The sequence below is a fragment of the Centroberyx affinis genome, unplaced genomic scaffold, assembly GCF_046629955.1.
Source record: "Centroberyx affinis isolate AG114_WGS23_722 - 3 ecotype Tasmania unplaced genomic scaffold, CSIRO-AGI_Caff_v1 ptg004874l_1, whole genome shotgun sequence".
Classification (NCBI taxonomy): domain Eukaryota; kingdom Metazoa; phylum Chordata; class Actinopteri; order Beryciformes; family Berycidae; genus Centroberyx; species Centroberyx affinis.
Window position 1 is genome coordinate 85,670 of NW_027282385.1, and position 14,988 is coordinate 100,657.

The window sequence follows — 14,988 nt, forward strand, 5'->3', positions numbered from 1 at the left end:
ACACACATACGCGCAACACCCCTCCCACATCCTCGTCCCTCTCTCTCACACAAACACACATGCATACACACCTTAACACATCACACACACACACTCTCTCAGACAAATATACAGCTCTCCTGTACCAGCTCTCACTCATACAAACACCAACACACACACACACACACACTTAAAGCAAGTGCCATGTTTGTTGGAGGAGTTGGTTTCACTCTCTCCCCCTCATATTTTTTCTAGTGTCAACTTCCACTTAACCCTCCCCTGCCCCCCCCAACACACACACACACACATTCACACACACACACACACACACACACATACAGACACACCCATCCTCCAGGATAACAACATTTGGAGCGAGGCAAAAGCCCATTATTAGAATCATTAATGGGAGGTGCTATGGGGTGAGGAAGGTGTGTGTGTGTTGCCATGTGTTTCTGTGTGTATATTTCAGTGTGTGTGTGTGTGTGTGCATGAGGGGAAGGTAGAGGCGGGTGCGATCACACTGGCACATCCGCCGACAGGAAGTGTTTTTTTGTTTTGTTTTGTTTTTTGTTTTTTGTAAGCCGGTCCATCTGTTGCTTCCGACGAGGTTCGGTCACAGCGTGTTCCCTGGGCAGGATTAATAATCTGGTCAGAGAGATAGAGGGAGAGAGAGAGGGAGAGAGAGAGAGAGAGAGAGAGAGAGATGGGGGGAGGCAGATACAGAGAGAGAGAGAGTTGGAAAGTGTGATGGTGTAAGCAATGAGATTGTGGGGATTGGCAGTGGACATGATAGCATGGCTGGCATGCAAGAGGGTGTGTGTGTGTGTGTGTGTGTGTATGTGTGCATGAGTGTGTTGTGCACAAGTTTGCACCCTTTTATGTCTATGAGCGAGCCTGTGTGCTTGTGGAGGCAGTGTGTGTGAGTGTGTGTGTGTGTGTGTGAGTGTGTGTGTGTGTGTGTGTGTGTCTTTGCAATTTTGGAACTTGTAACACGATCTGCGAGGGCAACAGGAAATTGCTGGAGTGGATGGAGGGGGAAGCAATGTGACATGAGACGGGTGGGTGTGTGTGTGTGTGTGTGGGGGGGTGATGGAGGGAGGGATGGATGGCAGAGGAGGAGGAAGGGTGGGGAGGGGTGTGTGTGTGTGTGGAGGCTGCTGTCAACGCACTGTCGCTTGTGGGTAAGAGGGACAGGAACCGTTAGCAGAGGATTAGCGGCCGCGCCAAGTTTAGCCCCGCAACCTGTTGCCTTTATTTGCGCGGCCCTAAGAGCCTTACCGAGCGGCCGGGGGCCAGCGGGAACTGGGGCAGCATCCCACGCCCGGATGGGATGCCCATACTCGCTCGTATGACGGGTGTGGCGTTGTCAACAGCGATGTGTGTCTAGCGGGACAGCATATATCGGTGTTACTTTGCGACATGTATAAGCGGAAATAAGTACGATTTTTACTGTCCCATAGCATAAAGTACGAATAATATATCAGAGAGTGGTTGGTAGGGTTGTTGATCAATACCAGTGACTCAGCATTTACTTCACCAGGTGCTGATTTCACGCTTTTAAAACTCAAAAACTCACTTTCTGGCCTGTTGTCTGCTTTGGAACAAAAACTCCCCACGCATTGGCATTTGCAACTGCAAGATGGAGGATGGTGCGATGAGCGAGCACCTGGCGCCGCGTCGTGACGCATTTCAGCTCCAGAAACTAAAAAAAGACTAAAAAAAGCCTTTACTTAATTTAGTTGAGTTTACTTTTTAAGTGAACATGTTGATCTGTTACCGCTTCACTAGACGTTTCCGCTGGATTTCTGCTGTAATTAGCTAGCTTACTCGCCTCTGTTGTGAACATGTGACTTTATTGTTTGTGTCAGTTACAGGCCACCACAGATCAAGAGGGTGGAAGAGGTGTGTGTGTGTGTGTGTGTGTGTGTGTGTGGCACAGAGACTTGTGTAGGAGGAGTTCTGTCGATATTGTTGTAATTCCTACTGGTTGCAAATACAGCATGTTGTTATCAGCATAGGGCTTGTTAAAAAAGTAATGTATTACTCATTGCTCATTTCAAAAATATTTTGCTTTACTTATCAATCACTTGGAACTGTGTTTTGTTACCCAACTTGCATTCTGTCACCAAAATTTGGATTTCCAAAATTCAGAAATCAGGAAGTCAATGCTCTAGCGTGTGAATCATGAGAGAAACCAAACAGCGTTGATGTCCAGTATTCATGTCGTTCTTTCGCTCAATAAAGTCAAAGTAGTGAGAATACTTCTACCCAGAGAAAGTCAACTTTTATGCCATTTCTCATCTCATTTCTCAGCTTAGTGTGAGCGCTTGACTGCTAATTACGGAATTAGGAAAATGAATCTGGTCATGGTGGTGGGATCTGGTTTTTAGATCAACCTGATATTTAGAGGCGGTGCTAGCAAAGTGTCTGTGACGTTTCTGCAATGGATCTGCAATCAGTCTGACATGGAGCCCGGAGACAGATAACAGTGGGACAGTAGGACATTATAGTCCTATAACCGGGGGGTCAAACTGTGGGGTCACAGGTTTGACCCCTACAAAAGTCTATATCAATGTTCAAGTGTCCCTTATCAAGATCAGTGGCTCCCTACCTGCTCCTGGCTGCTCCCTGACCTTTGACCCCTGCAGTTAAATGTGTGTCTCATCAGGAATAAATAATAGCTTACCAAGAGATTGTGTTGCATTTTGGTCACACCTGATTCAAATCCTGTCCTATCCGTTCTCATGGTGGGACGTGGAGTGGATGTAGAAGTTTCCTGGCCTGGTGCTGGTGAGCGGAGCTGGGAGGCCGCTGAGCAGAGGATTACACGTCTAAAAATAACAAAACAATAGCACAAATACACAAGTGCTGTATCATCTCTAATGCTCACTGGCTACGTTTACATGCAGACAACTAATCTGATCTAAACCTGAGTGAGGCAGCACTCTGACTATAGGAAATGTCATGTAAAGGTCTTAAGTCTGATTATTGTAAGGTAAGTAAGGTCATTATCAGTGTAAGCATGACTGATTTCTGATCAATCTTTCCATTTATTTGGTCATGTAAACATCTTAGCCTGCGGTGGTGTTTGTTTACACATATGATGGCGGCAAAAAAATGCCCCAAAACCCCCAAAAAAGAACAACAACATGTTTTTATCCGATATGTAGCGATGCCCGTGTGCTGAATCTCATTGTCATGTCCTTGTATGAGTAAATTAACAAGTAGATCCATGTAAACCTGGATTCCTGGAGGAAATCATGTTACTTTGAGCCGTGTAAATAATTCATTGACTCTCTTTTCTCTTGCTCTCCTCCAGACAGAGGTCAGAGGTCAGGATCAGATACAGAACAGGAACCCCGGAGCTGGAAGGGAGGGACATGAACCTGAGATTATTCTAACTTTAATCCTCTCCTTAACTGATACTGATAATCCTGTGATTGTAACCTTAACTTCAACCCTAACCTTAACCTCACTGGAAACCTTATGCCTAGTCCTGACAGAGAGGAAAACAAGATGTGTCAATAGTTTTTGAAAACACAGTGACATTGTGGCTTTGGCAAGAAACTGAAAAAAGGAGCGGAAGGTGTGTCTGCTCAGACTCAGACGGCTCCACATTACTCCAGACGCTAATTAAAGCAGGAGTTGGGTTGACAGCGTCTGTGGGAACCGGCTGATGTTTGATTGTCAGCGGCGACCTGGCAACGGGGCTCATGAGAACAAATTAAGAGTTCCGTTCCAGTTGAAATTTGCACCGCATGAAGTGACACCTACTATTACATAATGATTGACAGCACAGCATCAGAGCAAATTATGTAACATTTTAACGCATAATAGCTAACTCAAGTCCATGTTTGACAAAAAAAAATTTTTACTGGCTAAAGCTCTTTATATTTTAGAGATACTGGATGATGAACTTCAGGTAATGTTTTTTTTTTTTCTTCCAAAGGATAAATAGCATTTTGGAATAGAACTCTTTAATAATGTAACAATGTAATATATCCCTCAAAGTATATACAAAGTGAAATAAAGCCTACAGCATTAACCATTCAATAAAATATTCATATATGAACTGCTTAAACCTGCTCTAGGCAACTTCACACGTTGGTGGCTCCAAAAATTTGAACTTCAATACCCAGAAATGCACACAGCTCGCTCATGTTTACCAACCGGCCGGTCTGTGATGCTTTATACCAGTGGTTCTCAACGTGGGGTCCGGGGACCACTAGGGGTCCTTGAGCGGGTTCCAGGGGGTCCCCAGCAAATTGATGAATTGTTAAACTTCAGCAATATTTAATTTAGTTAGGGGATGTAGAAGAATGACTATTTTGATCATAGTTTCACTGTTATCTCTCTACAATAGAGATACTTATGGGATTCTGGACAAAATCATATCTAACAATAAAAATATTCTCAGATTTGGGTCCAAAATCTCATCAAATGGGGGTCCGTGGCTCTAATGTGGACTAAATTAGGGGTCCTTGATATGAAAAAGGTTGAGAATCATTGCTTTATACCAAAGGAAACCAAAGAGAAGAGAGAGGAGAAGATCTAACGTTGGTGAGTCCAGCTTTCTCTGGACGGAGCACTGCTCACTGCCGTTTAGCAGACAGTTGGGATTTCACTCTGAAGTCTTGATTCATCACTTCCCGTGGACGGGGCAGTGTCCATACCCGACACCACAATCTAATTTGGGCTAATGGGGCGAATCTACAGCGTCTCAGTTAGCAGGGATAGGATGCTCTTCTCTACTGCAGCCTCACTTGTGATTTAGGTTCACAACATCAAAATCTTGTAATTTGAATCCCTTACCAGGAGGCATATCAGAATCAGCATCATTTTAATGGCAAGTATATAAGTATATTTGCACATACAAGGAATTTAGCCTAGTGGTTGCTTGTGTACTTTGTTAAAAGACAGAGAGGAATAAAAGACAGTAATAAACAATATCCTACTATAAAATGAGGAAAACTCTGTCTGTCCGTCTGCATCCATTTTGCTCCTCAGTGGGTTGGCCAATCAATCTGAAACTGCACATGGGCATTGAGCGTTGGCATAGGCAGGGACTGACGAAGCTGATTTTTCCATTTTCCCAAATTTATACTGTTTATGCAAATTTTTTGGCAAGTCTGCGCGGAGTTATGGCGCGCGCATCCCCGGGTATGGACTCGTAGAAACAGTAGCAGAAAAAGATCAATTCAGAATCAAATACAGAATGTAAGTGATGCAGTGTAAGTATTCGAATATTGCACTATGATGGATAAATAAATAAATAAATGTAGTGTAGGAATGCAGTGAATTTGACTTCAGTATTTTTCCATACATTAATCAGTCACAGCATTGTACAGCTAAATTCATAATCATCTCAACCCCCGAAAATGTACAATTATTACTGATGAACTGCTGGTGTGAAGCTTTGAATCTTTGCTTTTACCTCCAGGCCTCTCAGTCCTCTGCCCACATGTCCGCATGCTCTCACCTCCACCCAGCCCTCCGTGTCTCCCGCTCCCTGTATGGCCGGCCCTGTCACAGCCGAGGTGCGGTGGCACTGAGCTGAGGGTGCTGACGGGGTCTGCCAAACCCATCTACATGCCTGTCTAAAATTAGCCCCGGTAGTTTCCTGTGCCCCATAATCCTCGGGCATTAAAAGTCGCGAAAGGCCAGGCCGCGGACAGGAAGAGCGGACATGAGACCCCCGGCGTGCCGCGCATTCCCCTCCCCGAGCTGTCCGTCACAGTCCTGCCGTGACATCACAGCGGCGGATTCTAAGTATAACCCCCTTTCCCCATGGCGCGGCTATAGTTGGCTTTAGGTTTGACGGATGATATGGGGCGGCTGGAGAGGCCGGGCCCTTCACCCGCAGGTTCACATGGTTTCATCCCCTACAGCGGCCAGTGTGTCCGGATCTGTCAAAGAGTCCCAGAGCAGGACACTGGACTTCTACACTGCAGAAAATCTCCATCTTAATTATTGAGTCCTAAAATCGTAATTTTCTTAAAATAAGTGAAAAACTCTGCCAGTGGGGTTAGCCTATTTCACTTATTTCTAATGCTAATAGACTTGTTTCGAGATTTATTTAGAATCAAGTGTCATTTTCTTGATTGTAGTGCAGTGATCTGCCTTATTCTGACTTGTTTCAAGATATTGACTCTCATTTCTAGGAAACTCCTGAAACTGCATTTTTCAAACTGTTCATGTCAAAGGTCACCAGATGCAGTAACCCAGATACTGCAGTATTTACAAAGCAAAGAACATGGCGCAATGCAGTAGCAGTAGACTGATTATTAAATGAATCCATGTAAATCCCATTATAATCAATTGGCGTCCCATGTATAGAGAAATCGCACTACTCCGACCCATGTAAACATTGTATAGAAATATTGCCATAAGCTGATTTCTCCCAGTAATCAGAGTATCAGTGTGCATGTAAACAGAATTAGAATTCCCAATTTTTACTCCATACTTGCTGCACATTGGCTCCATATCCAAGAGGAATTATTTGGGAAAAAACATTTGGTCTTTTCAGCTGTCATAAGTGATAAGGAATGGTCTAGGAACGTGTTGGTTGAGAGGCATTAGATTTAATCTTCAAATACTACTGCTTATATAATCAGATTCTACTGTGGGCGGTGCAGTGGGTCAATGGTTGGCACTGTCGCCTCGCACCAAGTAGAACCCAGATTCCATTTCTATTCCATTCCTTTCTGTGTGGAGCTCGCATGTTCGCCTGCTGCAAGTCAGGCGGATTGGATTCTAAATTGCCCATAGGTGTGTGATTATCTGTCTACCTGTGTCACCCTGCCTTCCACCCAATGCATGCTGGGATAGGCTCCAGCTCCCGACCATGACATTTTTCCTAATTTCATGGGGACAATAGGTAAACATAAAGTTGTTTTAACGGTGTTGTTAACGGTGTTGTTTTCAAGGTCCTACAACGGTGTTGTATACAAAAGGGGAAAGGGGAAATAGGAGGGTTAAAGCATATATCCTCTATTACTACTGTATACAGTGGTAGTCACTGTACAAGTCCCATTCATGTATTTATCCTGCATCAATACTGCAGACAAATCTATCTTTGATGTTATATAGTAGAGGCGCCAGTCATTTATTTATTCATTTGTTCATTTTTTCTACTTACTACTTTTTCAGATCTTACAATTGCTTTATAAAACTAGAGATCCTACAACTGCCTTATAAAACCAGAGAAAATATAAAGTATTTACACATATTTTCTTTCTCTTTGTTTTGACTGATACTGAATTTTTTGATCTTTAAAAAACGTTCCCATGCTTTAGGGCCCATAACATGAGACACGCAGTTTTATAATTTTTTATAGGTTTATATTGCTGGGGTCAATTTGACCTCAAACATAAAAAGATGTCTGTTAATTTTAACACAATAGAAGGGTTAATGGAGATTTCTACCATGGCTGCTACTGTCTGTTTCCTATTTCTTTGCATCTCCCTCAGGGGCCTGATCTGTACGACACCATGAACCAGAACAAACATCCGTCATTAATGTGCATGGCTGCTCTTACAGTTGGTTTTTGAGTTGGTTTGTGAAATGATTACCCAGGAAACGGAAACATTCACCTGCACTGGATAAAGGGGGGAGAAGGGCAGCATGCTGGCACCTACTCAAACGCAGGAGACTTCTTTATAAATCATTTGCGTCAGGGCATGAGTGTGCAGGTTCAGCCCTTTGTTATATGGCCAATGATTCACTCACTTTGTTCAACTGCATATCAGATTGTAGCTGCTAAGTTTCCATTCAGTATCTTTAAACTTTGCACTCAGAGGAGGTGAAGATATGTCAGAGAACATAACGTATTTGTATTTGTATTCATATGTATAATTCACTGTCTAGTGTATGTTTTACACTGTCCAAGTCATTTAGGTTATTATTGAGTCCTAAAATTATAATTTTCTTAAAACAAGTGAAGAAGTCTGCCAGTGGCGTTGGATAATTTCACTTGTTTCCAATGCAAATCAACTTGTTTCAAGAATTTTTTAGAATCAAGTGTCATTTTCTTGATAGTAGTGCAGTGATCTGCCTTCTTCTGACTCAACATACTGACACTCAGTTGTAGATTCCTCAAGCAAGTGAAGCTGCATTGGAAACAAGCAAGGAAACAAGTTATCTCTCCTCACTGGCAGAATGTTTCTCTTGGTTTAAGAAAAGTAAGATTTGAAGGCTGAATATGAGGCTGAGAATGACTTGTTGAGATGGATGTCTTACACGGTGAGTCACACGCTTCGGTCCGAGGCCACGGCAAGCACATACATGCCGCACACATCAAGGGCTTAGCAGACAAAAAGACCTGCATGTGAGTCAACCTTTCAAAACCCCCCCCATTATAATCATCTGACGCCCCGTGTCTATTAACTTTGATCTATGAAAATCAATGCCTCACTCGTCTTGTTTCCCCTCACTCCCCGGGAATTAACACTTTCAGTCACACACACACACACACACACACACACTGCTGTTGGTGTTAATCAGCATGTGTGGGAATGTCTGTGCAGAGCAGGCGAGGCCGTCCTGAGCTGTGAAGCGAGTTGCTGCTTGCGTGAGAACATGATCCCCCCCCCCCCCCCCCTTCTTCCCCTCCCCTCCCCTCCCCATCCTCCTGCCTCGCTGTGAGACTCATCTTCCGGGCCTCCAGGTCTTAACAGGTACACACCGCCGCGTTTGGCAGCTATCAAGTAACATATCTGGGTACTTTGACTGCCTGGCTTTGCGCTCCAGAGGACCCGCCTTCAGGAAGCGCCTGAGGGAGCGTTTGCCTGAACCCAAAACCCTCCCCGTGGGGCGACACCTGGAAAAACCAGTCGGGCTGTTTACAGCGCGGCTCTAATCACTTCTGTTCTACCTGTTTAGTGACATTCTGCCGCTCGTGAATGATTGTCGCTCCCCGCCGGAGAACACCGTGTGCTCTGAGCTTTGTTATACAACCGTCGCGTGACACGACTTTCTAATTTTGCATCGGAAAGTAAGGTGGGAGATGTGTGGAGCGCTGTGGTTAACGAATAGCGAGATGAACCCATGATTCACGACGGCCGCTGACTGTTTTTGTTGTCGTGACTCGGCCTGCTGGTTAACACTCAACTGTACTGCAGGCGAAGAGACACTTATGTAAACGTGTTACTGAGGACACACGGGCAAAACACCGGCAAGCGTGTGTGAATGGAAAAAGAGGCATGGGAAGCAGAAAGTGTAGACAAAATAGCAATTTATTAATAACTTATCTTTTCTTTACATTCGTAAGAGAGGAGTGTGGAGGGGGTGGCAGAGGTTCGCCAAGATGGCTTCCTCTAGAAACAGGCCTTCTCTCTGGAGGGAGGGACGCAACCCTCCCAAGTTCTGGATTCTTTTCTCTCAACTTGACAAATAAAAACTGCATTTCACAGAGTTTTCCCTGAAGAGGCGAGGCGAGCAAAGCCTCCTGCTTTGTCCACATCTCAGAGACTTTTAACCCTTGTACATCAGATGGGCGTTACTCGCGTTGACCTTCAGAGTTTCCCCACAAGACCAGACACCCGGTTTCCATAAAGCTACTTCCATCAGACTCAAACCTGCTTCAGCTTGAGATATCTTAACATTTATGCGGTGCCAAATTAAAAATTGTTCCAGCACTCCTGAAAGCCGGTCCCATTAGAGACGGCTTCAGGTTTGGCTGGCGTTTTTTTTTTTGTGATATAAAGAATATAATCTCCAGGATGCGGTAGAGTTGTGGAAAGCGGTGACAGCAGAGCAAAGGGAATCACTCTGAAGGTTAATGCGATGAAACCTTCTGTGCACAAAACTAAGGCATACAACCAAGGTGACTTTGATTTGTGTGAGGGTGGGTGCAAAAACAAGGCCTATTGGCTGAATTCACACATAAAGCGATTATCAAATATATTACACATATACACATTTTTGCACGATTCTTGGAAAGCCTACTTGATTTTTGGCATAATCAACTTAAACATACTGATCAATATGCAGTTTGTTTGCTTACATAAAAGTAGAAGATGAAACAAAGAGAATCTTCAGTACCCACTTGTTGCAAAGGGTATATACTAGAGCAAGGCTTTACTGTATTGTCTCTTATATTAAGATATATACACAATGTATAAATGTTTCAAAAGACTCCACACATGTAAAATTGAGTCCAGTATACTGTGCCATCTAAACCTGGGGTGCTTCAACCCCACAGGCAAGTCTTCACAGAAGACGAAGGAGATAACGCACCCCGAAAAGTCCCGAGGGTGCGAGCGCTAGACGCCCGCAGCCCCCAAAACAAAACATAAAAAAGGATTTTATATTGATTTCTATATTTGTCCAGTTCTGAACAATCATGTCTCTTTGGCACACCAGCCTAGGAACTTTGAAGAATAACGTACAACTGTCCATCAAATCACTTTGTGTTTCCTCAGACGCACTGACAAAAAGAGATAAAAGACCCTCAGGAGTCCGACAAGCGATATAGGGTTGTAGAAAGTATCTGTGCTCTCTCTAAATGACTCTCTTCCCTCTTTTCTCTTTCTCTCTTTCACTGTCTCTCATTTAGTCTGCAGCAGCTGCGTCTTGTTGTTGGCCAGACAGCGTCGGCCCTCCAGCGACTTCGCTCGGCAGCTGTCGCCTCAAGCCGGCTGTATCAATAACGTCAGGAGCCCGGTCACACGGCAGGCGACGGAAAAAAGAGAAACTTTTTGCAGCTTTTCCACCGGAGGCCCACGCGCCTCCGCTGCCAGTAAAAGGGCGGGAGGGTGCGGCGGGCGCGCCCCTCACGTGGACTCCAGGGGGTCCAGCTGGAAGACGTTGTGGTTGGTCGGGGTGGTGAAGAAGAGCGGCTGGGTCGGCGACGCCATGCGGTTGTCGCACGGGCTCTTCAGGCCCAGCGTGCGCTCAAAGTCCAGGAGCTGGCCCATGAAGTTGAAGTTGGGCGAGATGTTGGACTTCTTCATCTTGACGATGTCGTAGGCGTCGTTCATGGACAGGTTGAGCTTCTGCATCAGGTACGCCACCGTCACCGTCACCGAGCGGCTGATGCCGGCCAGGCAGTGCACCAGGACGCCGCACTTCTGGCCTCGCGCCTCGTCTGGTAGAGAGGGAAGAAGACGGGAATATTATAGACCTCCGCCGGAATCACACAAAACGATTCAGAGCCAAAACAAGATATAAAACGGTCCATTTGACCACTGAACCCGTCTTTGTCTGCAGTTTTAATTTATAACCCGCTTGGGAGGCGTTTATTCAATCATGCATATGCGGTAGTGCTTCTACAAGCGTGGCAAAAGGCAACGCTTTTCTATATAGACAGAACAAAGCCTGTGATAAATGTCTGTCACATTCAAGTGAAGCTGTGGTGGAAGCTGGAGCTGGAGCAGGTCCAGGAGGGAGAGGAGCGGAAGTTATTATCCTGACTATCTCCCAGGCGTGTCAGTCAACAAACAGGGGCTGCGGCGGTAGCACATAAACAGAGCCGACATTCTTTCGTTTTGGCCTAGAGTAGCCGGCTGGGAAATTGACTATTACGGTCTATTAAACCATTCTTCCGCTCGCCAGGGTTTCTCTGACAATGGTGCCATTTGGGCGTGTAAACGTAGGAGTCATGAGGGCACCCTGTCAAGGCGAACAGGATGTCAACAGGGCCTGTAAATGGCTCTCTTTGTAATGTGGAGAGAGGGGGGAGGGGGGGGGGCACTGCCATGTCCTAGATTACTTTCAATGCCACTTCCTTCCTGTTGCGCTCAAATTACCGCCCTCCCTTTGCTCACTCTCCCCCTTCTCCTGTTTCAACGTGGCCCTTTGTGTCGCAATTACACAAGCCCCGGGACAACAGATAGGCCAGGATGTCTTCTATTGAAGTCAAATCATTTGTACACAGGGCATTTTAGCCAGCACTCCATTAGAGGCAGAATTGTATTCCTCTGCCTTAACACAATGGCCTTAATCTGCGTACTGTGTGCGTCCCGGCTTGATTGACTGATAAGACAGCGGCCAGGGACACCTCCTCTAATCTCAATTGCACAATAAGAACCTAAGAACTTCCTGGTAGTGATAAGGCCTATCACATTAATAAGCTTATGCTCCTGACAAGGCCTCTGCTCACAATGCCTGCATACATTCATAATAATCGGTACGTCTTCCTTATTGTGAATGTAGTGGAAAAGTAAGGAATAAGTGAATAAAAGCACGTAAACAAATGCAGGAACTGAACAAAGCAAAAGGCCTGGGGTTAATAATTCTGCAGCAAGAGGAGTTCAGTGGGTTTTCAGTTCAGCAGGATTGCTTACCAATGAAGCTGATGGCCTCGGGGAAGAACTGGGAGAGATTCTGGCTCCAGTGATCCGAGATGGGGATCTGCTTGTACTTAAACTCCCCTGCGTTTTCAAAGAGGTTGGGCAGGTTGGGCGTCACGTTGAGGATGTACTTGATGCCGTACTCCTCCAGGATGTCCAGGTTGGTGGAGTCCTTGGCGCAGCCCAGGTACAGGTGCGGCAGGATCTCCACCGGGAAGGAGGGCTGCGGGTTGGACAGCGGGCTGCCGTCCGAGTCCGTGGCGCTGCTCGGGTCGATGTCAGACTCGATGTCCGAGGAGTCGGAGCTGATCCGCAGCCCGCCGAGGCCCAGCACCTGGGCGGTGGGGGAGCTGCTGTTGGACGAGCCGTCCAGGTTGGTTTCGCATAGCCCCGGGTACTCGGCTTGAAATTTGCTGAACCCACCTGTAAAATATAAATGAATGCATTAGTCATATGAATTCATATCGCATAGGCTATTCATAACAGCCTACGGTACACTGCAAAAGTGTGCATCTTAATGCGTAATTTAGACGCATTCAGTTATGAAATGTTATTTTTCTGCAAGTGGATATTTCTGCCGGTATCCTAGGGTGAGATAATTCCACTTGTTTCCGATGCAGTTATATTTTTTCTGTCACTATGTTGAAACAAGGCAGAATAAAGAAGATCCACCAAGAAAATGACTGATTCAAAACATTTTGAAATATTTTTTTTGCGTTGGAAACACGTGAAATTACCTCAACCCATTGACAGATTTTTCACAGAATAATGTAAAACACTAAATACTATAGATAAAAACGACTTGTCTAGATGAACAGCCCTCCACTTGCCCCTTAAAGCCCCTCCACCTCTTTGCGCAATACCCATCTGCGGGTTGTGAATGAACATCGGGGCCCTGAAATGTGAATGAACCGCACTCACCCTCCAGATAATAGGCCCTGTAGCCCTCGTCCTTCATCCTCCTCAGCAGTAAACCCAACACGGAGCCCCCGTCCACGTTCTCGTTCCACTCCCGGCTGTACTCGTCGTACAGCACGATGGTGTCCGTCTTGCACCGCCGCGCAAACCTCTCCCGGTCCTCGCCGTCGGACAGCAGCGACCTGACGGGCAGGTTGCCCTTCTTGAGGCGGCGGAGCATCAGGCTCGGTATGGCCACGTTGATGGCCGTGTCGACGTGCGAGGACTCGTAGAGCTCCTGGGCCCGGCAGTCCATCACCAGCAGGCCGTCCCTGCGCGTCTCCAGCTGCTCCCGGAGCCAGCCTACCGTCTTGCTGATCGCCATTACCGTGTCGAGCTGGGCGACGGGCTTGAGCTTGTCAAGCATTTATAAGCAGGAGAGAAAAAATAGATAAAATAAGAGAGAGCTGGACACTTCCCGGCTGCAGGCGCAGGGAGAGAGGCTAAAAAAATTCTGGGGATTCTTGCTCAGTCCGGTCCGCGGTGGCTTCAGCTCGGAAGGGCCCTCAGCGACACAAGCAACCCGATACTGAATGGAGCAAATTCGTTGTTTAAAAAAAACGAAAAAGAAAAGACAAGATATAAATTCAGACGAATATTTTCTGGCTTCTGTGTCCTTTACTGTCCGTACGCGTCTGGGTGAGACGGATGAATAAAAACGCGGGTCTCGTTCACAGATTTCCCGACTGCGGGTTGCCTACACTGGCGCTCATTCATGCATCTGGTCGGAGAAAGCCCATGTTATTTATCAATGAGTCACACCGGCCTGCGACGAGACTGACGCTTTCCCCGCTCTTATATAACTCCACGGGTCGCAGCGCAAATATTTCTCCACCTTTATCTTCGTTTTTAGAAATCCACAGGACGGGGGTTTGTATAGTGCAGCGGTGGATGTGGACCATGCGGTGTGTGTCCTTCTCTTTCTGCCTCCGGCTGCCTTCTGTTCACTCTCCGTCTTCGTTGTGAATAGACTCTCTTCTGGCTCTGGCTGGATATGCTCTCTGCGGCGCCAGGCTGCTGAATGGTTACAAACGGGAGGCGTTTCATTGGATACATTATGTCAGCCGGCCAATCAGAGCGGCCCCAGCGGCGGTCGCCTTGGAAACGGGGGCCGGATGGAACGGCCCGTGTTGATGAATTGTTAATGAGTTTGTCATTCACAAAAACGGAGAGGAATTTCCGCTCCGGATCAAGTGAGTGCAAACAAACAGAAGAACTGCAGGGAGAAGGAAGGAAGGAAGGAAGGAGAGAAGGAAGGGAGGAAGCGAGAGTGGCCATACCTCAGACTGAGAAAGAAAGAAAGAGAGAGAGAGGAAGGTGGGGGATCATGGGTGTAAAAATAAGTAGCCTATGCCTTAGTTTAATGTTGCAGGCCTATAATAATACACTTCGCATTACATTTAAGACCTTTTGGTAACACTTTAAAGTGCAATGTGATGCGTTACAAACTGATTATATATGAAGCACAGATAAACTGCTCTTCATTAGACAAACATCAGAAGATGAAATAACCTACAATTACACACTTCATCATACAATATTCAACTCCATAATTTTTTTTTTAACATTGTGTGTATTGTTTCATGCTCTGATCACAATGATTATCATGCAGTCTCGATGTTCTTATAATGCACTTATGATGCTTTATGAGCAACACCTCAAGTAAAGTCTTACCAACATTTTAATAACAATTACAATCAATTGTGAGACCAATCTTGCAATTGAAATAAACATGAAAATGAAATATGAGTATGAGAAC

The 14,988-nt window shown here is 45.8% G+C and overlaps 1 protein-coding gene across 2 annotated transcripts; it reads right to left on the minus strand.

The window, feature by feature from the left end:
• Nucleotides 1-9,197: 9,197 nt before the first annotated feature.
• dusp6 (dual specificity phosphatase 6) lies at nucleotides 9,198-14,240 on the minus strand. 2 transcript variants are annotated; one of them, XM_071545334.1, is made up of 3 exons: nucleotides 13,194-14,240; nucleotides 12,267-12,695; nucleotides 9,198-11,068 (listed from the first exon to the last, which is right to left on the minus strand). In XM_071545334.1, the coding sequence occupies exons 1-3, from the start codon at nucleotides 13,594-13,596 to the stop codon at nucleotides 10,755-10,757; spliced, it is 1,146 nt and encodes a 381-aa protein (XP_071401435.1). In that variant the 5' UTR covers nucleotides 13,597-14,240; the 3' UTR covers nucleotides 9,198-10,754. The 2 variants fall into 2 exon arrangements, with proteins under 2 accessions (XP_071401435.1, XP_071401436.1); XM_071545335.1 differs by lacking the exon at nucleotides 12,267-12,695.
• Nucleotides 14,241-14,988: the final 748 nt, after the last annotated feature.

Coding starts and splice junctions, on each gene's coding strand:
- dusp6 (XM_071545334.1), bottom strand. CDS start 13,596: ATGCTTGACAAGCTCAAGCCCGTCGCCCAGCTCGACACGGTAATGGCG. Junction 12,696..13,193: donor CAGGGCCTATTATCTGGAGG/GTGAGTGCGGTT, acceptor TATATTTTACAG/GTGGGTTCAGCAAATTTCAA. Junction 11,069..12,266: donor CGAGGCCATCAGCTTCATTG/GTAAGCAATCCT, acceptor CCTCTCTACCAG/ACGAGGCGCGAGGCCAGAAG.